The 24,730-nt window shown below is 35.0% G+C and overlaps 4 protein-coding genes across 6 annotated transcripts in view; 1 reads left to right on the top strand and 3 right to left on the bottom strand.

Moving 5' to 3' along the window:
* The window catches only part of LOC134846552 (centrosomal protein of 41 kDa-like), a 604,453-nt gene that overhangs the window by 366,454 nt on the left and 213,269 nt on the right, over positions 1–24,730 (bottom strand). The window lies entirely within an intron of this gene.
* On the bottom strand, positions 3,437–4,027 carry LOC134846787 (isthmin-1-like). The gene has a single exon (XM_063864177.1). It carries the CDS (start codon positions 4,025–4,027, stop codon positions 3,437–3,439), a length of 591 nt encoding a protein of 196 aa, XP_063720247.1.
* The window catches only part of LOC134846551 (uncharacterized), a 138,965-nt gene continuing 119,239 nt past the window's right edge, over positions 5,005–24,730 (bottom strand). For both annotated transcript variants that reach the window (XM_063863932.1, XM_063863933.1), the window contains exons 3-9: positions 22,617–22,869; positions 20,614–20,848; positions 8,026–8,157; positions 7,445–7,536; positions 6,936–7,084; positions 6,092–6,230; positions 5,005–5,698 (exon numbers count right to left, since the gene is read on the bottom strand). In XM_063863932.1, the coding sequence (XP_063720002.1) occupies positions 5,243–5,698; positions 6,092–6,230; positions 6,936–7,084; positions 7,445–7,536; positions 8,026–8,157; positions 20,614–20,848; positions 22,617–22,869 (1,456 nt within the window). In that variant the 3' untranslated portion in view covers positions 5,005–5,242. The remainder of the gene's footprint in view (positions 5,699–6,091; positions 6,231–6,935; positions 7,085–7,444; positions 7,537–8,025; positions 8,158–20,613; positions 20,849–22,616; positions 22,870–24,730) is intronic.
* On the top strand, positions 14,440–16,878 carry LOC134846550 (constitutive coactivator of peroxisome proliferator-activated receptor gamma-like). The gene has a single exon (XM_063863931.1). The coding sequence runs from the start codon at positions 14,784–14,786 to the stop codon at positions 16,620–16,622; it is 1,839 nt and encodes a 612-aa protein (XP_063720001.1). The 5' UTR covers positions 14,440–14,783; the 3' UTR covers positions 16,623–16,878.

Genomic DNA, 24,730 nt, shown 5'->3' with positions numbered 1-24,730 from the left:
CTTTGCATTATGAGCACGAGAATTTTGAAGACGAAACACGTGGTCGGAACACTCCAAACGAGAAAAATCTACTATTCAAAACTCATTCATCATTTCAATCTTTTCAAAAACTCGCAAAGATTTTAGAAATTATTTTTGTACAATTCGAATAAAGAAATACCAGCAAAAACAGTTTTGACACAATGCTGGCCTAGAACCTACGTGTTGTTTTGCGAAAAATAAATTAAATTCCATAAATTCACACAAAAGTTAGTGCTTGATCAAAATAGTTTCCCTAATTTGGACGAAAAAGTAACCTCATAATTGGAAAACCGAAAAAATTGCGCAAAATGAACCAAATATTGTTTCCAGACGCATAAGATAGCAATATATAGATAGCTACACTTTTTGACCTGATAGCAAAATAACTCTAAGGTGTATATTTATAGTTTTTTTGCAAAGCAAGGAAGGGCTGGTTGAACTAATATTCGTCTGTTAAAGAGTTTATCTATAGCCAAATATTTCAAGTCCATGGGCGGATCTATGATTTTCTTGAGGGGGAGGGTGGAATTTCAATTGAGAAAACGATAATTTTGTCAAACTTTTTTAAGTTATCAGGGGACCCTATGGTTGGTGAGAGAGTCAAATCCCTGAGCTCATCCACCCCCCCCCCCCCCTAATCCGCCCCTGTTCATGTTTGCATGTAAATTTTTGTCAGGATTTTTTGAAGTGCTTCCTAGAAAACTCAGATAGTTGCATAATTCAATTTTGTAGCAGCAAGATATTGGTATTCAAGATTCTAGCAACCGAGATCATTATCTTTGATTGCGATTTAGACAAATTGAAATTTGTTTTTACCTTGCGTCGAAAAGAGGGAGTCCCACTCTTTAACCCCACGTTGATTAACCCCCAATTTTTACACCCCATACTTTATAACCCCGTAACAAGAAAATCCCACAACAATTTAAACCCTTTTTTTACCAATAATTTATTTCAAAATGGATCCTTTTTATAACGACGGGAGTATTCCAATTACATGTACTAATTGAGGCCTGAAAAATCATTCTAAATTCACCTGATGCCTCTAGCATCTCAAAACAATTGCCTTTCAAGTAGTTAGGGGAATAATCCCTCATTCACGCGTTTAAAATAGAGATAACGCGTCCTTCATTTTATTTTATCTTCTAAAGACAAACAAATTTTAGTGGTATCAGGCCATGAGTATTATCTTAAATGTAAGAACAAAACCGCTATGAGCTGGAACTGCTCAATATACCCGACTCATATATGCCGAGCAATAGCATTTAGGAGGACGAAAATTTTATTGAAACAAGGGGTGAGCATAATCATGTCATAATTACGGGAAAACAAATCAACCTTTCATAGCAGCCCTAAAAAAGTTAACCCCTGACAGTAGACCTGAAACAATTTTGCTGGATTTCGAGCAGGCCGCTCTTCAAGCGTTTCGAAAAAACTTCCAAGAATCCAAGCTGTCTGGATGATTTTTCTTAAAGTTTTAAAAGAAAAATTGCGGGACTCGGCTTTGAAAAAGGAGTTCAAAACAAACCAAGACTTTGCATTAGCTCTTAAAATGTTCCCTCACCGGCTTTCGAGAAAAAGAAACAGGAATTTCGTAAATTTCGTACAATAAAAAAGTCAAAGAATTTCAAATAGCATGCGATCGCTCCATAAACCATAAAAGAGTCGGAAAAATTTAAAAGTTGACGAGCTCTGCCTGTATTTCCGATCTAATTACATAAAATTTTGCGTCCCGACTCAAGAAACTCTGTTCCCATCTTCACTATGGAACCAAAAAGATGCGGCAACATCCCGTTTGCCAAAAAAAAACAAATACTCTAGAGGGCTGGCATCATGGCATAGAGTCACATTTCAGTGGTTCACACCCCAGTATTTGGAAATTAATCGCATACTTGCAAAAAGACGCCTCCCTACCAAAATTAGTTTCTTTACCGCCTCGAGCGGGCATCAATTCACAAAAAAGTACCGAGTTCTAAACAAAAAAGGGCAGAACATTTTGCAGGTTTTTGAAATGACAACTGATTTGCATTTCTTTCGCGTCATGATGATTTTAGCTAAAAATTTGTTCAGTCGTTTTTTGAATATATTTCAAAATCAAAATGTTTTTTATCAATTTTTTTGAAAAAAAACGTCTCCTTGCAGCCCCTGGAGATGTAGGAAACGCATTGGTCTGACTCGTGTTTGAGAGATGCCGTCTGTAGCAATTTAATCCCGGAACAAGGTGGGACGCTAGGTTGGGAGCAGGGGTCGGCAAATTCTTTAGATATTGCGTTGTATGCCGATATTTGAAAAAACAATGGCTAATTTTAGTTATTTGGAAAAATGAGATAAAATGTACTCAAAAAAGGTCGGAATTTGAAAAAAAAACTTAGATTAGATCGATCAAAGTTTTGGTCACAACCAGTTTTCATCCCATAATTTATTCAAGTTCAGCCAATTAATCTATGATCAGGAAGATTACTTTCAAGATCAAGTTTAATTTTGGTAGAATCTAATCATTTTTGTTTCATAATTTGAATCATGTCGATCGAATTAGTTTTTAATTTCATATCAAAACCTAGACTATCGGCAAGGTCTTTTCTGTTCAAATCTAAACCGAATTTAGCAGCTTGCATGTTATTTCGTTTTGTTTCGCAAAAACTTGCGCAATTAAAGCTGTGAAGTTTAACGACACTATAGTTCCGAATTCGTATCAAGTAAATTTCACTTTGATTCATCACATTTAATAACAATTGGTATTAAAAAGGAGTTAAAATGTAGTGGTGTTTTTCAATTCTGGGGTGATATGAGAGGGGGTTAAGAAAACAGGGCTGAAAATAGGCGGGATTATAAGCTTGAGAACCCGAAAAAATATCTGAATTTTTATCAAAACGTTATAAAAAAAATGAGATTATCCTATTTTCGAAGCTAAGTGATTTTTCTGCAGAAATTAAAAAATAAATTAGAGATTATGGAATAAAAATGTTTCTCCATTTATTTGGAAAAATCTTGATTAGATATTTAGAAAAGTAAGTTTTAAGACTTGAACTTATATCCAAAATTTTCAATATTGAGTTTAACTTTTTGATTCCAATAAATATCAATTCTGTTTGCATTCATTCACAAGAAAATTGCTCCCGCGAAATAAGTAAAATATGTTTAAGAATTTTATTCATTGAGAGCAAATACTTAATTCTTGAAACTTTTTGTAAGAATATTGGTTGTTGTACCCGATAAAAACTTCTATATACATTACGGTAATTTCAAAATTTTCTTGTTGCGACTAACAGGCTGATTTAAAAGCAAAGTAATAACACTAAATTGCTGATTTAGAAAAATTATTGCATTTGAATTCGATTACAAAAATAGAACTCTAAAATGGAAATTATTGTTTTTATCATTTAAGTTTTTGGGCTGTTTGGGCTATCACAGTTCTTCTTCATATTCGAGAAAAAGATTCTTCAAGTTTTTTAACTTGCGCTTTATAAGTTTCATCGTCCGGGTTTTCCGAACACTTTTGCTCGTTGTTCGGTTGAATTTGGGTCTGAACTGCGCGCCAATCCATCTTACAAATAACATACGGCATGTAATCTAACTTTTCGTTGTACTCCGAATTTCGGTCGGGCGAAACTAATTCGTACCCTCCGGCCGCGCCGCCCCGCGTGATCAAAGCCAAGTCGTTGTCGTAACAGCAAACACGAGATGCCAGATTTCTCGGGTCACTGTACCACGCGAGGGTCCGAACACATTTCCCGACTCCGTAGCTGTCTCGGCCGTAATTTTCAATGACGTCAGCAGCTTCTCGCCACTTGAACGACTCGTTCCGAATCGGGTCGTGTAGTTCGTAGTCAGGGTTTACAATTGCATTTATTGGGTACGAGCAAGGACACGAAGGCAAGTCGGGAATTTTCCGTCTTACGTAATCGGTTCGTATTTTCAAGTCGCACGTCAACCATGTAATACACTCGTCAGGCAAGTTTTGAAAACTGAATCCAAATTTTTCCTCCAACTCGTCTCGTTTTTTGTTCATTTCTTCTTGTTCGATTTCTAAAGTTTCATTTGTAGTCGGAATATCTAACGGAAAACCAGAAGTTCTATCGAAGAATCGAGCCAAAATTACGAAAAAAATCGCTGGCAAACTGATAAAAGCGTTCAAATTTTCCATAATTTTGCAACAATTCTGCTAAAGTTTATTGGCAAGTTGGTAAGTTTAAACTAGCTGCAGTTAATGTCAAAGTTGACTGAATGAAGATTTACGTATTGGTGTTAAAAAATGTTTGACAGCTTAGCAAAATTGAGAATTAAAGGATTTGTTGATTTAGTATCAAAGAATGAGATTATTTTTGATATTGGTCGCATGTTCTAGCTACGACGCACTTTACTTTTTAAGTATTAGCGTGAAAAAATAAGAAAAGAAAAAAAAAAGAGTTTACTATTTGTACATTTTTATTCAAATTCGATTGCTAATTTAGGATCTAAAGAATTCGAAACGTGAACTGTGTTTTGATAAAGAGGTTATAATGTAAAAGTGGCTTGTTTGATGTTATAACACATTACAATTAGTTGTCTTTGAAGTTCAAGAGTCACCTTGATTGAATAAAATATCTAAAATATCAGCACTTTAGCCCCAAACTGCCTATAAAGAATACAAAGAGCACCTCAAAAGCACAGGCCGCCTTTGGATCATTTTCGCAACTCGGATCCAAACTGGCAACTTTCAACTAATACCCCAATGGTATAAAATGTTCACGCTTGCACGCTCGTCAACATCAGAATTTTCAACGAGCACCCGTCAAAATAAACTTCTCCACTTTTTCCAAGTATGCCCTAGCTTAATATGACCCAATTAAATGTTATCTTCTCTGCTCAAATTGAACTGAACTCGAAAAGTTTATAGGCCTCAAACAGGAAATCTAGAATCCCTTCAAAGAAGCCAGACTTCGTTTTAATCTGCACTTTTACGTCAGTCTAAAATGTCCGCCAAACGGATCAAATTTGAAGACGATATTGGCTTCCAAAAATAAATTCAATCAAATTTTGCTCAGTTCACTTCAAACTATCATAAATTGATCAGAATGTAATGATAAGCTTGCAAAATCTTAATTACAGTAAGTCTATATACATGAAATCATATATACATTTTACAAGCCGGACATTTGATTGGTTACACTGTATATTTTTTTTAGTTCTAATTAGTTCTCCTTGAAAAATAATATTTTAATATCAGCCAAAGAGATTTTCGGCTCTATGCCCCGACCTCCACACTTCTGGCTCGAACACCTGGCTGCATACCTCCAAATTTGGCTACTTTTTTCAACGCGGCGTCCAAAATGGCATATTCCTCCTCGTTAAAAGTGTACTTCGGTTTCGTGTACGTCGTTCGATGCACAGTGTTGAAGTCGTGATTTCCATCTTTTTGAATCGCTTTCTGCTCGGGAATGTACGCTTCCGTCTTTTTGTACGGTTTAGGTGTGAACACTCGACCTGTGGTAGTTTCGCCGAAGAACTCGCCCTGCATCGGAATCTGAGCCGAGTACTCCTTGAAGTCGCCGAAGCGTTCTCGGGTCTGGACGGGCCACGGGACGTAGAACTCGTCATTCATGGTGCGAGCCTCAAATTTGGGCAGTTTTCCTCGTTCGTGGATGTCAGCTCGCTTCGGAGGGTTATAGGCAAGGGAGAGTTCTCTTCGTGGAAACGATTCCTGAAAAGAAAAACATACAAACTTTTTTCATATTTTTCTCACTTGTTAAAAGTAAGGCCATTGGCTAGTCTAATAATGGCTAATTAGAGTAACGATTTACGAGCTTTTCACATATAGGTCTTTACGCACAATTTCGAAATTGTTAGCCTAAATAAGATTTTTAATGAAGGTCGAGATTTTAAGGTGAATTTAATGGTTCTTAATTGGAAAAAAAAACTTTTTTCTGAATAATAAAAAGTGCGAGAAAAACGAAAAACCGAAAATATTTTACTTGGATTTTTCAGAACCGATACCAAGATCCTAGATCTGTTTTTGGGCCTATGTAAGTGAAAGGGAAAAAAAGATTGACCTTGACCTCTTCTCCGCCCATTAGGCCTTGACCTTTGAACTGACCTTGGTGACGGTGACCCCTTCGACTTTCTCCGTGGGGGCGTTGTACTCTTGGATGTCATATCTGATCTCCTGAGGGCGCTTGTGTTTGGTCACGTCAAATCCTTTGTAAGAATCCCGCTGCCAAGTCTCGTAATGACCCCTAAGGAGTGTCAAAAAAATGAAGCCATCGAAATTTGTGGCCTTGTGGCGCTCCGGTAGTGATAAAGCCCATAAATCATTTGATTGCTAGTTCAAATCGCTCGGATTTTTTTGCTTTTGACCGAAAAAAAAACATAGCCACCAGACAGTTGGAAAAGAGTCAATGAACGCATGTAAACAGAAAAAGTAAATACTGACTTGTTTTTTTTTGAAAAAACTTTAAAAAAAAACAGATGCTTTTAAAGCTCTTCGAATTTCTAGAACAATATTTGATTAGCACTTTTTCGATAAAATTAACTAACTTTGAGAAAACTGGATCAATAAATTAAATTTTTATTTCGCTGGGAAATCTGAAAATTAAATTCCACTTTCAAAAAAAGGAGTCAATAAAGTTGTTCGTGACTTTTACAGTTTTGATGTTCGATAACTGAGTTTGTCTTCCTTTCAACAAAAGAAACTAACTGAACTCACAAAAAAAGAGAAGTCAAACCGCGAGAAAGTAAATCTGAGACTGAACGAATTTTAAGTTTTTCCTGAAAAGAAAAAACGAAAAAATCTTCACGACCTATTATATAAAAGAATCTGAACTACGTTCACCGACTCTTAAAAAGAATCCATTGGCCAAAAAGTAAAATATACTTTCTTATTACTACTTAGATAGTGTAATATAAGATATAAGAGGTAGATAAGAGAGTATTTGACTGACTTGGCGTCTGGATTGATGCCGATGTTGTTGGGCTGGGGGAGCATGGGACCCCTGTTGAATCTGGAGGTGGCGTCCTTCTTATTCTCCTTGTAGTCCGACATGTATTTGGTCACCCCGTAGAACGCCCCACGAGTGTCTGCGCTCGGAATCTAACAAACACACACACACATTCACATTTATAGCAATTACTAATTATTTGTGACAGAAGTTAGTAGTCAAAAGTTAATAAATTGTCAATTTATCAACAAGAAATTATAATCATGCAGTCAAATCCAACGCTTTTTTAAAAATCATTTTTCAGAAGTTTTTCTTGGACGCTTTGAGATTCTACGATTCAGTTTAAGCCACTTGTCAGTCAATAAAAATTGTACATAAATTTAAATTACAATTAAGATATCACTATTTTGACCAATATTTTGACATCGAGAAACGGTTTGAATTCAATCATTTCTGTATTAGATTTAACGACAGTTAGATGAAAAGGTTTTCACAAAAGCGAAAATGCATACTTTGACGACTGGCTTGTAGTTAAGGGTCTTGGGTTCCTTGCCGATTGTGGACTTGTAGGTCGCTTTGTTCACGGTTTGATGGTCATACTCTCCTGGAAAAAGTTAAGCCGTCATTTAAAAAGCGGTCAAATAATCAACGAAGGATGAATACTGGATAATCAACATAGAAAAATGAAAAAAAAAAACACTTATTGTTCAATTTGCACGGAATGTTCCGACAACAGTAATATTCGCAAAAAAAAAACTGCAACAAATTTAAAAAAAAAATTCAAATAAAATTCAGTGAGCAGGGGAAAAGTTAAGTCGTAAGTCATATATTTGTGTCCATTTATTTGTTCAAAAAACTAGGTAAAGTTACGTACGCAAGCAGACATCGATTCAAATTCAATCACAAAAAGTTCGATAAAGTTGCTGTCTTTTTAAAATTATTCTAAGCAAGTAAATGCTACAAAATTAGAGCGTAAAATAACAAAAAAGAGTCTGAAAATCATCCAAAATTTTAAAATGCTATTTTTTATACACATAATGATTTTTTGCATAATTTTAAATGCAATAAGAAAATGTGATTGAACTTAGCTGACCTTCAGTGCCTAGCTTGACAGTAGGCTGTGCCATTTTCACGGGGTCTGGCTTGGGTGCATACTTGCCCGGGAACTGCTGCTTTGTCTCACTTATTTCGTTCAGGGGTTCCCCTTTAGGGAAAATGATGTCGTCTGAAATTACAAGACGCAAAACTGAAATTAGATAATTTGGTCAATAATATTTAGACGTACAAATCAGTATGTGAGACAAATATAAGTTAAGAATATCTATAAGTACAAATTATCTGGTATGTGTCTGTATATATAACATTTTCTCATTAAGTGATTAAATTTTTCTAGGCCAATAAAAATTTGTCACGCTCTATAAAATAACTAAACAATCCTCGCAAATAATTCAAACTCCATTTTACTTTTTATCAGATAATTTTTAAGTAACTCTCGAGAAAAAAATGATTTTCATTATATCAACTTCCGTGTTATTGTTTGATGACTGTAAACATGTTATTCAACTGGGGGTTTCAAAAACGACATTAACTGGACACATGAACACAGGCTTAATTTTTATCCGGAAAAAAACTTGATTAATTTGTCAACCAAACTGTAATTGTCAACTTTTACTAAATGATCAAATCATAGACGCTGCTTCTTCAATAAAGATCTGGAGATTTATTATTTCTTTCCAGCTAACTCTTAAGGGATACCCAAATCGAAAACAAACTCTCGAACTGCTATAAGATTTTCCTCCAATACAGGAAAAGACAAAATTCCAATCCATACACCTATCAACAGAAAACTTACCTTATGCAAATCCTGCATAATGAAAGCATTCTGGTATACAATTCCTGTTTTTGGTGCCCTAACTTTTTAACACTAAGGATGAATGGTGAAACAACAAAGAGCAATGGATAATTGAAATTGACACCACAACCCATCACTTTAAATTACCACTCGAAAGGTTAAAAATGTTGCCTATTGACTTTCAACTAATTTCCACTGACGCTTTTATAATCGCTAAACTGTTACATGGATCATACGATATCAAAATTGATATTTATGTGACTGTCACCGCTGGTGCATCTAAAACTCGGAATGAACAATTTCTGAAACTGGCAGTTGTGAGGTCACGCGAGTTCTCCTTCGACAAAAATATTTTCAAAAAGCCACTGATGCTTTCAATTTTCTCCTACCGAACACAGATTTTGACTGTGCTGACCCTGTTAAGAAAATGAAACAGATCTTATATAAACAACTTTTTGTCGCCTAGACGTATACTACATAGACAACATCTGCTCTCACAGACTCAAAAACTTTGACATGCCGCTATGGTTCCGACCATTGAAAATGGGGAGGAACTATGTATTCTGGTGTGTTTTACTTTTTTTTTCACGCAAAATCAGATACCACAAACAATTGTCAGAACGTGTCGAGCGATATTTCATATTTAAGTCCTTTCAGTCCTGGTTTGAATGACATTGCATAAAGTTGTCCAAGTATCGTGACAAACTGGTTTTGAAAATTTTGAGATTTAATGTAATTTCGAGCGACCACCGCACTTTATATTTTTTTTTCATTTTTTCAGATTTTTAGGTTAAAAAACTTTTCTAAACAAAACTAGTTTTGAATGGTTCAGTTCACTCTTACTCGGCAGAAAAAAAATGTTCGAAAAAAACTGAAATTGCAAAAAGTAAGAAGTTTTTAGAAAAATTTTGAAACTAGAAATTTGAAGTTTTCGAATTTTTTTCATTTTTTGTTTGTTTTTCAATTTTGCAGACAATATTGTCGAGTATGCCTAGATCATTATCTTTTCTATTTATTTTTTCATAGTTTTCGAATCACACCACTTACTAAAAGCGACACTAATTTGAAAAAAAAAAATAAAACAAAAAAAATTTACATTTTTTTAATGAAAATGTTCGGAATATTCTGTGCCACTGGCACAGCAACCGGCTATCCTTATTAGTATTTTGATTGTGTTACATTTTTTAGCCCCCGTGTTATGTTATTCCTAAGGAGATAAATTAAATCTTTCTCCCTCTCCTTCCCCCTGCAAGTTACGTAAACCTTGGATTAACAACGTAATACTTGGATGCCTACCCAGTTTTGGTGATACCCTGGAATATTTTTACCGGAGAAAACCGATTGCTGCCCGTTCAACTTTTTTCCAGACAGAGGCAAAGCTTATTTTTGCACAACTTGTGATACAAAAACGAAAAATTAAGATCAAAAACGAAAACAACCCATCACTTTAAATTACCACTCGAAAGGTTAAAAATGTTGCCTATTGACTTTCAACTAATTTCCACTGACGCTTTTATAATCGCTCAACTGTTACATGGATCATATGATATCAAAGTTGATATTTATGTGACTGTCACCGCTGGTGCATCTAAAACTCGGAATGAACAATTTCTGAAACTGGCAGTTGTGAGGTCACGCGAGTTCTCCTTCGACAAAAATATTTTCAAAAAGCCACTGATGCTTTCAATTTTCTCCTACCGAACACAGATTTTGACTGTGCTGACCCTGTTAAGAAAATGAAACAGATCTTATATAAACAACTTTTTGTCGCCTAGACGTATACTACATAGACAACATCTGCTCTCACAGACTCAAAAACTTTGACATGCCGCTATGGTTCCGACCATTGAAAATGGGGAGGAACTATGTATTCTGGTGTGTTTTACTTTTTTTTTCACGCAAAATCAGATACCACAAACAATTGTCAGAACGTGTCGAGCGATATTTCATATTTAAGTCCTTTCAGTCCTGGTTTGAATGACATTGCATAAAGTTGTCCAAGTATCGTGACAAACTGGTTTTGAAAATTTTGAGATTTAATGTAATTTCGAGCGACCACCGCACTTTATATTTTTTTTTTCATTTTTTCAGATTTTTAGGTTAAAAAACTTTTCTAAACAAAACTAGTTTTGAATGGTTCAGTTCACTCTTACTCGGCAGAAAAAAAATGTTCGAAAAAAACTGAAATTGCAAAAAGTAAGAAGTTTTTAGAAAAATTTTGAAACTAGAAATTTGAAGTTTTCGAATTTTTTTCATTTTTTGTTTGTTTTTCAATTTTGCAGACAATATTGTCGAGTATGCCTAGATCATTATCTTTTCTATTTATTTTTTCATAGTTTTCGAATCACACCACTTACTAAAAGCGACACTAATTTGAAAAAAAAAATAAAACAAAAAAAATTTACATTTTTTTAATGAAAATGTTCGGAATATTCTGTGCCACTGGCACAGCAACCGGCTATCCTTATTAGTATTTTGATTGTGTTACATTTTTTAGCCCCCGTGTTATGTTATTCCTAAGGAGATAAATTAAATCTTTCTCCCTCTCCTTCCCCCTGCAAGTTACGTAAACCTTGGATTAACAACGTAATACTTGGATGCCTACCCAGTTTTGGTGATACCCTGGAATATTTTTACCGGAGAAAACCGATTGCTGCCCGTTCAACTTTTTTCCAGACAGAGGCAAAGCTTATTTTTGCACAACTTGTGATACAAAAACGAAAAATTAAGATTAAAAACAAATGAAAAGACATAAAAAAATTCAAAAAAATGTTTTTTTTTCTTCAAAAACTGAACAAAAAACCCTGGAACAAAATTAGCTGAACCATAAGAAACGGGGCTTCTGACGGGGGAATTCTGGAAATTAAGTAGTGCAGAGTAAGATCTTCCACTAAATGAAAAGACAATATTGCATTTTATACACCTATCAATAACAAACTTACTGTAGACAAATCCTGCATATTGAAAGCATTGTAGCGAACGATTTGTTTCTGGTGCCCTAACTTTTTAACACTAACTTTTGTGCATCTAAACTCGACATGAACAACTTCTGAAACTGGCAGTCAGGAGATCAGGCGAGTTCTTCTTCGACAAAAAATAATATTTTCAAAAAAGCCACTGATGCTTTCAGTTTTCACAGATATAAAAATGGGTCTTCGACAATCCGTTATGGGTCCGACCATTGAAACTGGAGAGAAACTTTGTATTCTGCTGTTTTTTTCACGCAAAACCAGATATCAGTCAGAAAATGTTGACTTATATATCATATTCAAGCCTTTTCAGTTGTGGTACCTGATTTTGCGTGAACAAAAGACTAAAACACTTCAATGGTCGGAACAAAAGATTTTCAATGATCGGAACAATTAGTTCTGAAGCTAGAGAACAACTTAAGTTTCCCAACCCACTAAAAGTTCTTGATTTTAACATTTTATGAAGAACTAAAAAAGATAGACGGTTACTCTGCAAGTAGCATAGAGCACAGAATGTTCCGACCATAATCCGAAAATAAGTTTTTTTTTCTGCGTGGTTTGATGAAAAGATCTGAAACAAAAAATTCAAAAGTTTCAGCAATTTCAACGTTCATAGTGAAATGGGCAAACTGGAAATTTGTTTTTCCACAAAAATGTCAAAAAAAATTTCATTGAAAAAATTAATGAAATTTTTTCATATTTTTTTGCAGGATTTTAAAAAAAATTTCAAAAGTTTTTAGCTACACTTTTTTATTCGCAAAGTGTAGCTAAAACGCTCCAAAAGCTAACTTTAGTCGGATTAAACTAAAATTTCAGGGCTTAATTTAAGTATAAATAAACGATTGTAGTTTTCACTGCATAAATAAAACTGCTCACTTGATTTTTGCCCTCGCCACTGTAAAAATAATTGGGAAAATTTTTAAGGTCGTTCAAATCACGAACGAACTGGTGGATTTCGTAACTATTTTTCCCCTTTTGTATAAGGGGGAGATCCGTTACTAGGTACAAAATTTTCAAAGTGAAAGATACCCGAACGGTCTTTTATATGATATATCACTCACCCAGTCCGATGATTATTCGTGGTGCCTGATTTTGCGTGGAAAACAAAAAACTATAACACACGTGAATACAAAGTTAGGCTCTCTTTAATTATTCCCCCAACCCCTCGGGTACCTAGTAACGAATCTCCCCATTTAAAGAAATAAATAAATAAACGAGAACTTTGTACCGAGTAACATCACCCCTTCTGCAAAAGCGGGAAATAGTTAAAGAGATCCCAAAAGTCCTCCTCATTTTTCAAATGGCTGGAACAAAAAGAGCTTATCTAATGCTAAGACTCTGAATTATTTTACTATGAAAAAAGCAGTTGAATTGAATTTCATGGCTAATTGATACACTGCATATAATCTTGATTTTCAGTTCATTGTTGTTCCGACCATTGAAAATGGGGAGGGACTTTGTATTCGAGTGTTTTAATTTTTTTTCTTTTTTTTTCAACTTTTTTGTTCTCCACGCAAAATCAGGAAACAGAAATAATCATCGGACAAGGTCGAGTGATATATCATATTAAAGCCCTTGCAGCCATGATTCGAACGACATTACCAATTTGAAGTGTCAAGCAAAACCAATTGGAATTTTGGATTTTTTAGTCTATTCTAGAGCGTACAAAGCAATCGCGCAGGAGTATAATTGGCTTTTTCTTGAAAAAAGATGAGACTATTCAAGCTCTGAAAATTTAAATTTGCTCTAGTTAAATGAGTTTTTAAAGTTTTTCATAGCATTTTGAATGAAAATTTCTGCAAAAAAATCTAAAACAACGTTAAAAATAGTTTCAATTTTTGTATCCTAATTTTTCTCTATTGTATTTTTTGAAAATTACTCTGAGTTACTACAGTTTTTGTATTTTACTATGATGGTCGAATATGCCTAAGTCCCGGGTTTTCGTTCAGATCCTTTTTCACTGAACAAACAAAAAAGGCGCTTATTTGAAAACAATATTTAACAAAGAACATGGTCTGAACATGTTTTGGAATAAGCTGCCGAAAAGTGTTAATTTTTGATTATTTTTGCTACCGTCACAGGACAAAAAACCGCAACTTTTTCATCGAAGCAGATTCTTTTTGGAGGCTTGAATTGGACAATCAAGCATAACTAGTAACGTAGGTGATCTTACATTAAGAAGACGCTGCACACAAATACGCCAATTGCATTCTGATGAAAATATTTCGCACAAACTCGAGCAGTTCAATTTATACGTTTTAACTCTCTCTCTCTCTCTCTATCCCTCATTTGTCGTCTTAATGCCATGTCGTCTTAATGTAATGTCGTCTTATTTATCTAGCACCCTCGATTTTAATGTTTTTTGTGCGTAAATTTATGTTAATAGTTTCTCGTTATCACAATGGTTGAAAGTTTCGCACTTGAAACGCACTTTATAGATGTAATAATCTTTAATGTCATACGAGATCTTGAGGATGATAAACTTGGAATGGTGGAATCCCTGAAATATGAAATTTGTCCCAATTCGGCGGTGGTCAGTGACAATTTGAATATTTTGCATATTTCTGCCGTTTTTATATTCGGCCAATATCAATACTCAGTCCCTGGAAATGTTTTTTTTTCTCCAAATTTTAGATTACTGAAATCTGATTGGCTGATTTTTGTTTTCGCGCATTCGGACCTTCGCGTATGAGGGATTCAGTTATGTTTTGTTACCACATATGCTTGAAAAACACTGCATATTTTAGCGCATATACGTTTAAAAAGGAAAGCGCGTATTTAGGAAAAGTTACCGCATAAAACCGGAGCATAAGTTACCGCATAGTTACCGTTTAAAGCCATAGAATTGATTTCTGAGAAATACAAATCAAGTATTAGCTAGGATACTTTTTGCTGACTGATGTACTGTTTCTGCATTTCTGAAAAAATAGTCAAAAACAAACGCTTATTTTAGATTAGTTACTTTCGTACAATTTGCCAGAAATAGTTAGTTAACTTAAATCCGGGGCCTGTTGTGACCGTTTGTAAAAAATGGGAGTGAAAGGACTTCAATCTTACATGGAGAAAGACTGCGGCGGCGGCGGAGTATTCTTCGAGGTAAACATCAAAAAAATAGTGGAACAGTTTTCACGTGGTACCATTCATACTTCGGATTCAAAACCACCGTTGATTTTGGTTGATGCTTGCTGCGCGTATCGTCGTATTTACAGCAAGGGTAACTTGACTGGTGTATACGGATGTCAGTATGCTGAGCACGAGAGAATGATTGTTCAATTGGTAGAATCACTTAGAAAAACAGGAGCTGAGCCAATTTTCTTTTTCGATGGACCTGTCATGGCTCAGAAGCGAAACGAATGGTTCAATCGAAAAATACAACTTTACGATGATATTCAAGACACGATGACTAAAATTTGGGAAGGGGAATACGACAACGAGAACCCCGATTGTTTCTACTTTCCTGCGGGAATGAACATGTTTGAGAGATACGTTCTGTCCCAAATCTGCAAGTGCAAAGTTGTTGTCACTTTGGAAGAGTGCGACGAAGAAATTGCTGTTTATGCTAAGGAAAATTCAAACGTAGTTGCTATATTGTCACAGGATAGCGACTTTGTCATTTACAACGCCGCCAACTACTATCTGTCTGCAGAGCATTTGAACTTGGCAGAACTCACCACCAAAGCATACAGCAGTGTTCGACTGGCAGAAAAACACATACTTGACCCATATTGGCTACCTGTGCTGGCCACTTTACTCGGAAATGACCTTCTACTTAAAGAGCATCTTAAAGCCTTCCATCTTCGAATCACTCACTGGAGCCGGCCCGGTTATCCCAGACACCATTTACTAATCCCTGCAGTAGCCAAAGTTATCAATGGGAAGCTAAAAAAGGGAATGAGCGTTGATGAAATAAGTCGCATTTTGAACTCGGAGGTGTTCGGAGTTAAAGCGATAGAAAAAACGCGGAAATCCATCAAAATATCTTTGCAAACTTACTTATTCGACAACGCCCAATTAATTAAGCAAGATAAAACATTGAGTGAAGGATCCCAACAGCTACTTGATGCGTTTATGTCAAGCAAGAGTGTTGAGCCTCTCACTTTGGAGATCTTAGTGCACTCATCGATAAGTTTCGACACTGCGTTTGAGGATCCCAATTCTGGACTGAAGCAAACTGTGTTAATATACCGAGATATAATCTCAAGATACTGTGGCGTACTCCTCAAACACGAGGAGAAGAAACCTGAGAGAAAAACAGTTGCTGAATTCGCAATTTATTCAGAACATCCAGTCAAACAGGGTACTGAGGTTCCTGTAGTTTTTCCTCCCTTCGACGTGGACTTATTTGCGCTTTTTACATCTACAGAAGCTGATTTCAAATCTTTAAGAGTTAAAACATTACTTTGGGCCATAACAGGATGTGAACATTTCAATACGACTTTCTTCTCAGACGCAGAAGAATTGCTACAGAAAATGAAGCCCGACTATGTTATTCCGTCTCTTGTCTTATATTTTTTGCACTGTGGGAAAAAGATCATTAACAAAACAGTAGTTGATTGGTTTATAAGGATGTTCATAGTACTTGATCTGGGACTTTGCACAGATAGTTCCGAGCCCCAACGCTGTGCCGACTACGATGCCATCCAAGTATGCACTTTGTTCGAACGTGGTGTAGACACAGTGGCATGTCTAGTTTCAGTGTTAGGGCCGCTTTTTCCTCCAAGTGTGTTCGCTCGTTCAAACAACTTTGACGGGGTTATGTTCCAAAAAATCTTCAAGGGAGAACATTGCTTAGATAAATTGCTCAAAAATGAACAAGCCAAAGTCCTCATTTCTCCCATTTTGGATTTCTTGAAACTGAAGCTCACATAGTTTCAAACACGATTCCTGATATTTCTAGATTTAAACATGTCATATAAGAAAGCAAATCATATATACGGAAAGATACATGTGATTCGTTTAAATAATACTAGCGTGTAACGCACCTCCGGTGCTTCGAATTTATGACAGTCATAAAAAACGGTATATATTGGAGAAAATATTTGCATCCTTTGAGTGTCCTCTGACAGGGTTGGCAATTACAGGGTTGGCAATTTCAAATTTTGTAAAGTTAGTCAAGTTTATTTCAATTCAAGTTTTGAAAAACCATACAATTTTGTGATTTTTTATCAAAGTTTGTTGAAAATTTTTAAAATGACAGAAAAACCTCACATCTCGGAAACTAAAAGCAATTGAGCAGTCAAATTTGGGCGCAAGATTTGCAACTTCTGAGGGTACTGACAGTAGTCAACTACAGGGTCGAGAACTTCGAATTTTGAGAAAATTCAAATTGAAATTTTCTGATTATATTTTTGAAAAACCTTAGGCTTTCTGAATTTAAATTAAATTTAGGTTTTCTGAATTTTCTTTTGAAAAACTCATTAAAGGGTCATATCTCGAAAACTGCGAGGATTTAAGCAGTCAAATTTAAAGGAAAAACTTGCAACCCCTAGGAGTGCCCTGATAAAGCCTCACTACAGAGATGGGAACATAAGAAAATTTATAAAATCTTTGAACAACAAAAAAAAAACACAACAAATGTCACATCTCAGAAACTGAAAGCATTGGAGCAGTCGCATTGGAACGCAAAATTTGCAACACGAAACTCCTGACAGTACCCTTACAAAACCCAACTACAAGGTTGAGAAATTCAAATCTTTTGAACTTTTTAATATCCAAGTGTTCTGAAAAACTAAAAAGATATCATAAAACACGTCATATCTCGAAAACTACAAGGAATTGAGCAGTCAAATTTGAAGACAAGATACACAACCCCAGAGACCCTGAGAGTACTCTGACAGCCGCCATAACAAAAATATCAAATTTTGAAGAAAAATAAATTTAGGTTTTCTGAAAAAATCACAGAAAACGTCATATCTCGAAAAGTACAAGGATTTGAGCAGTCATATTTAAAGGCAAGGCTATTCGCTACCCCTGAGAGCAACATCTGAGTTTCCAAATACATGATTGAGATCTTTAAAACTTTTGATTTTTTTAAGTCTGTTTTTTTGAAAATTTTTTTTCAAAAAATCATAAGAAACGTCAAATCTCGAAAACTACAAGGAATTGAGGAGTGAATTTTGGAGGCAAAATTCCCCACCCCTGAGAATACCCTCGCTTCAAAATTTCAAATTGTGTGAAATTTTTTGAAGTCACGTTTTCTAGAAATTTTTGAAAAATCTCGAAAATTGCCGTATCTCGTAAACTAAAAAGATTTGGTTACTGATTTATGGAGGCCAAAATCGCAACAATTGGTGAAGCCCTGGCAGCATCCAAATATTGGGTTGCTAATTTCAAACTTGGTGAAATAACACTGAATTCAAATTAGAAAATCGAAAAATCTTAACCATTGCAATATACGATATAGCTTAAACGTGAAAAAATTCTTTTGTTAAACATGCAAAAAATAATGCGTTTAAAAAGCTAAAACATGGCGAGCATTTAAATATATAATAGATTATTTAAATTTATTCTCCAGAAATAGGTTTTCTCTCAACGGAAATTCCTCTCTACAAACACAAAAACGAGTTTAAACATCGCCATGGTTGAAATTCGGCGTTTTTGAACTTGAACTTTTCTTCAAAATAATATGCCTAATTTCGTTTGGCAAAAATCATATAATTGAATCGTTTAAAAGAGACGAAAAATCAAATATTTAGACTGTCCAATGTTTTATACATTCAAAATGCGTATACTATGAAATTTGTCTAAATACTTAACAAGACTACTCGTATCTGGGCGAAGAGAATGTTCCGACTGCCTTTTAAGGTCTATCGTGCTGTAATAACATAAAAAAATTAAATGTAATAAAATGAAATGTTTGAAATTCTTTATGAAAATCATCCCCCCACACGCCTTATAAAGTACAAAAGAATAGATTTCGCTCCTTGTATATATATTATGGTAAATACGCTTCTTTCAACCAATTTGGAACGATTTCTAAGACGGAATAAACCTCCGCTCACGCGTTAATAGCGCGAAATATATAGCGCGTTATTTGTCCCAAATTGGCAATCTTTAAACCCCCATAACTGTACGAAAAATGATCACAGGTGAAATATTTTTTCAAATTTAAGCGCAGGACAACAATAGCTTTCGATTGATATAAAAAAATTCCGTCAAAAATGGCTAGTTAAAAAGTCGAAATTTGTCTGAAGAAAAAACCCAACCCGAGCACGAATATTCAGTTATTTTTGTATCAAAATTCGGAACAATAAAATAACACAAAGGCGAAGCGGATCTTCGCACCACTTCGCGATACAATACAAGAAAACCAGTACGTCGAAAAAATTATCACACAAATTCCGAAAATGTCCAAAAACCTAGATTTATCAAAATGTATGAAGCTGGCTTTCAATTCAAACATTGCTTACACATTTGAATGTAAAGTTAGCATCAGAAAAAACTTTAGCAAATGGTAACAAAGTTGAAAACATGAGCGGAAACCCTTTAAGCCGGAAAAAAACTTCAAAGACTTAAAAACAAATGTTTCCACATTCCCCTCCCCTCAAACACACACTTACATGAAAGTTGTTTCTCTCTCAACAAACGACGCAATATGAGGCTTTTAAGCCGATATAGTATAGGCCAAAACTTATTAGGCTGGATTAAAGCAAAAAAAAATAGAAGCAAAACAAATTTAGTTCGTAAATTACAACCAACATACAAACTAAATTTCAACACAGGCAAAGCTGCAGCCTCGCAAATACGAGCGAGAAAGCAGAAAAACTTCAGGAGCTTTATAATGCACTAAAGCAGAAAAAAAATAGAAGCAAAACTAATTTAGTTGGTAAATTACAACCAACATACAAACTAGATTTCAAAACAAGCAAAACTGCAGCCTCGCAAATACGAGGGAGAAAGCGGAAAAAATTCAGGAGCTTTATAATGCACAAAACTCAAACTTTGCATGTAAAAATTTTGCAAGTTAGAATGTATTAAAAACAAATTGCGTATAAAATATGCATTTCAAAAACCTAGCAAAGTAATTCGAGTTGGAATATTTTTGAAGTGGGATTTAAATTATTATATCGTTCCATGAAACGCATAGATTTTTTTGGTTCAATTGATGAATTAAAAAAGGATCAACTGTGTTAGCTTATTACTAATCAAATGTCAAAACACTTGGGATTCTAATACTAATGTAGCCTACTGATTCAAAAGTGTCGCAGAAATGATAAAATTAGTTGCATGGCTTGGAGAAACACCAGTTTAGAAAAACGTAGAAAAAAATGTACAAAAAGTTTGCAAAAGAATTTGAAGCTGCTTAACATGATACAAAGTTTGGAATGAGTTTTTTGTCCTCAGATGGTTTACTATCGAACCCTGAAATAATACACGAATTGTTGAAGGATCTATACTGATCGAGGGTCGACTTGCCGAGGATCTGTACCCATTGAAAGGTCTACTTGCAGAGGAGAAAAAAAGCTCTAATGATTTTTACTGGTTCGAACCTTTTATGATGACTAATAACCGAAGAAGTCCACGGTAACAAAGCATAGCAATTAACAATCTGAAACAAAGCAACCCCATTGAATAACGAGAAACAGCCTAAGAATATACTCAGCAACAAACTCGAAGATGTATCAACGAACACCTCTGAGAACAAAGAACACCTCTGTCTATATGAATAAAGAAAGAATGAATATCACTGATCACTAAAGTGCTCCCCATACTTTAACATTCATCTTTTTAATTGCCCCAAAAACCGGACTGAATTTATCCTAATAAACCTGCGGCTTTTGGCCAGCCGAAGTTCCAAAGACTCGGGTCAAGCTGTCATGGCGCGCCCCTTCGGGAAATAAAAAAGAACAACATCACTAACGTGCAACTGGATCCAATTCTCTAAACTGCAGTTTGTCCGACTCCCTTCCCACCCAGGCCTTGTAGTGCTCCTTGTGCATGGTCCTGTCGTCGAACTTGGCTTTGATCTTGGCCCCCGCCGGTACCAGGTCTGGTCGCTTGGCGAAGTGCACGTCTGACCTCTTGGCCGGGTAGTCGTACATGTACTGGCTTTGACCTTCCACTTTGGTCGAGCCAGGGCGGTAAGTGTTGTCAGCCTGCAAATCATTTTGACATTTTAAGGATCCCAGAAGGATCTTGTTAACTATCCCCCAGCCACCCCCCCCCCATTTCGATTTTCAGAAATTCAACTTAATAAGCCAATATATTTAATTAAAACTTTTTATGTTTTATTATATAAATAGTGAGTAATACAAATACGAACGCGCGAAAATGAAAACCCTATAACTTTTTGACTTCTTTGAAATGCATATTTTATAGAGAAATGATTGTCAAAAATAAAACATGCATAGGGGGAAATAGTTAACATGGTCCAAAGGGGGAGAATAGTTAACAAGATCCTTCCAGAATCATCAGAATTTTTTTTGTTTTTACACTTCAACTAAGATGTGAAACTGTTAGTTAGACTTATTGCAGGGAATTTAACAAAAGTATGGGCAAGGGTTAAGCGAACAGAACCTCATAGCTCAAATTGGCCCTCAAATTATTTTTTTAAATATTGAAATAAGGTTGGACACAGAATAAAACATTTAATTTAATAAAATAAACAAAACGCCCATTAGATATGCCAAATTAGCATTTGAGCCAGCCTCTTGAATATAATCTCTTTTGAATATAATCAACCCAAGATCACCGAATCAATATTTCACTCCTTTTTTATTGAGCGGTAGCGACGTAAAAGCTTTACAAGCATGAGAAACAGGCGAAGCGGAACTTGGCACCATTTGCCACACCAAAAATGAAACGCAAGCCATTGAGTTGATTGAAAGAACCTACAATGAATAAAATTGTCGAGAAAACTACATGTAAAAAAAACTTCATGTATGTGTTTCGAATGATGTTTAATTTGAGGAAACCATGCCGAAAAAAATTATCATCATTAATTAAACATAAAAGAAAATTTATCAAGCGGCAATGAAGCCGACAAAAGTTGAGTAGACGCCAGCTGAAACGAAAAACGAACTGTTGTCATAAAAAATGTTTGACCTCCAAAGATTTGAATATCCACACATTCGGCAAGCACAAAAAGATAGAAAATCTATTGTTCTTCCAAAGAACGCAATATTAGGTGACAAAGCTGATATAATATAAGCCGAAAACATTTAAACCGAATAAACTTTTTAAGCCAAAAAATTTTCACAAATAATTCACATAAAATCAGCGCTGGTAAATTTAAAAATCACAGGAATAAATCAAAAGTACACTTACTTATAATGAAAATTACTCCAATCATTAAAATGTCCCTGACATAGAAATTACTGCTAGACCAATTTTGCCGACGAAGACGAAGAGGATTTTGAATTTTTATTAGTCAAACATTCGAAATGATTCAATAATTCTGTTAGATAATTTGTTTGCCTGAAAAAAACCTATAACCTGTTTAGGTAATATAATCGCAAAAGCGTAGAAACGCAAAATAATCCTTTTTTCTATAATTTCATCGAAATCGTCAAAAAAGTGACTCAATAAGAATGTCTTTTCAATTACATGAGAAGATGGAAGATATAATGATAAAATATAGAACAAACCGTTCACAAGAATGCAGCTGAAAAATAATAACGTCTAAAAAGGACTATAAAAACGGATGAAGAATATTATCAGATTGTTGCAACAAATAGGAGCCTCAATATTAAAAAAATCGGGAAAACTTGACTTATAATTTGAGTTTTGTAAATTTCTGTAAAGGCTCAGGTTTTTTTTTCATTTCCTCAATCAGGCAAATTTATTACGATAAATTAATTCACGCTGTCCAATTGTAATTGAGAATAGGCTAACAGGTCAAAACTAGGATTACCAGGTGCTTACTTTTTTGACTAATTCGATCGGATGCACCGGTTTCGGCACAAAATCCATCGCAGTTTGAGTGACAAAATCTCCCCTGGGCGGATGCGAGTCTCTAGGGGTGAGAAAAGGTCGTCTGCTGGCCCTAAGGGGGTAGTTGTAGTGGGCTTTGTATGTCCTCTCGTAGTCAGTTTCTAAGTCCTCCGGGGCCCATTGCCTCTCATCTTTACCATTCAAACCCTTCCTTCTGTCATACTGCTTCTTAAGTCCAAATCGCCTGGAAGCAAAATTGAGTAGAGGTGAAATGTAGGTTGGTATCATTTCCAATGCAAAAAAAAAAGAAAACAAAAAGCGGCCAAAAATTTTGGGTGATATATTGTAATAAGTTGCAGATTCAAGTAAAATAGCTCATTAACACTTGTGTTGTACTCAAATAGTTATCAAAATTACCATCTACTGTAACATATCACGAATTTTTGGATTTAAAACATGTATTATACTCAAATAGTTATCAAAATTACCATCTACTGTAACATATCACGAACTGTTGGATATAAAAAACTACAATTAAAACCTAATTTGAATGTTAAATTTCGATGGAAAAGTTTCCTCAAATAGTTCCAATGATAATTGTGAATTCAGCCTGAGAAATGACCGAGAAAAAATAAGAAAAAATCTATAAAAACAAACAAGACTGCTCGTTTCAGGGCGAAGCCGTGAGAGTTCCGACTGCTTTTTAAGGTCTATGGAGCAATAAATAACATGAAAAAATTTCATGTATAAAATAAAATGTTCCAAAAATTTGAAATTTGAGATTTTTTTAAAAAAAAAAATCATCCCCCTACACGCCATATAAAGTACAGAGTGATAAATTCCGCTCCTAGTAACAAATCAATTATGGCAAATAAGCTTCCTTCAACCAATTTGGAACGATTTCTAAGGCGGATTAACTCTCCGCTTACGCGTTAATAGCGCGAAATATATCGCGCGTTAATTGTCCCAAATTGGCCAAAATGGCAATCAATAAACCCCCGTAACTTTACGAAAAATGATCACAGGTGAAATATCTTTTCAAATTTGAGCTCAGGACAACAATAGCTTTCGAATGATATTAAAAAATTCCGTCAAAAATGGCTTGTTAAAAAGTCGAAATTTGCCTGAAGAAAAAAAAACCCACCCCGAGCACAAATATTCCGTTACTTTCAGTACGAAAGTCGGAACAAAATAAAAATACACGAACCAAGAGAAGCGTAGCTTCAAACCATCTGCCTTACAAAAATTTATTCTATATAAGCTACATTAGCATTGGACTCAAAGCTCCCTTCATAGCTTTTTGGTGTATAAGAGTAATATAAAAATATTTAAAATAAAAAAAATTAATTTGGAGATAATCATCACACAAGAAATTTCACAAACCTCATGCAGCTCAAATAGCCTCACTATCATATGAATCAATCAAAATGACTTTAGACAGTAAAAATTGCTAAATCCGATCAAAAATCCATGCTGCGGAAACTTAGCCGAGAAAATTTAAACAGACAAACTATAGCCGGACAACTACCATTTTCCAAGCACAAAATGTTCAAGTTCCAAAAAGTAAGGCTCGTGAATAGACTCGAATCTCAAAGCACTTAAATATGAGAATAGGGGACCACAGAGGATTCAGAAATTAGTCAGAAGACTACCTTGCTGTAAGCTAGCCTGAAAAACCAAAATTTTCGGAGCGGTTTTTTCTCGGAACATCTTTTGGAAATCGAGTCATGTCTGAAAGGGATTTAATCTGATATCCCAGTTAGCTCTGACAAATTTTTTGGAGACACCTACAACCCTGGAAAAACTGAGTTTGAATAGAACTTAAAAAGAATCCAAAACCTTAGAAATTAAATTTCCGCGTGAACAAAATTTAAGATTGAAAATTTACTCCAATAATAAACATTTTTGTTTGCTTAACTCCGCTGATTGATAAAATTGAATTTTAAAAAGTACATGAATTCGTTCTGTAAAGTGATTCGCAATTTTGAAGCTAGTAAGGTGAGGCGGTTATGCAGGCTTACAAAAGGTTATTTATGTTCAATTAAAGCCTTAAAAATTTTACACGAAACAAGTTAGTTTTTGTAGTTTTTTAGCGCCAAATTGGG

The sequence above is a fragment of the Symsagittifera roscoffensis genome, chromosome 5 (genome assembly GCF_963678635.1).
Source record: "Symsagittifera roscoffensis chromosome 5, txSymRosc1.1, whole genome shotgun sequence".
NCBI classification, from domain to species: domain Eukaryota; kingdom Metazoa; phylum Xenacoelomorpha; order Acoela; family Convolutidae; genus Symsagittifera; species Symsagittifera roscoffensis.
The sequence above is the reverse complement of the archived record's forward strand: the minus strand, read 5'-3'. Positions and strand labels throughout refer to the sequence as shown.

Coding starts and splice junctions, on each gene's coding strand:
- LOC134846550 (XM_063863931.1), top strand. CDS start 14,784: ATGGGAGTGAAAGGACTTCAATCTTACATGGAGAAAGACTGCGGCGGC.
- LOC134846787 (XM_063864177.1), bottom strand. CDS start 4,027: ATGAACAAAAAACGAGACGAGTTGGAGGAAAAATTTGGATTCAGTTTT.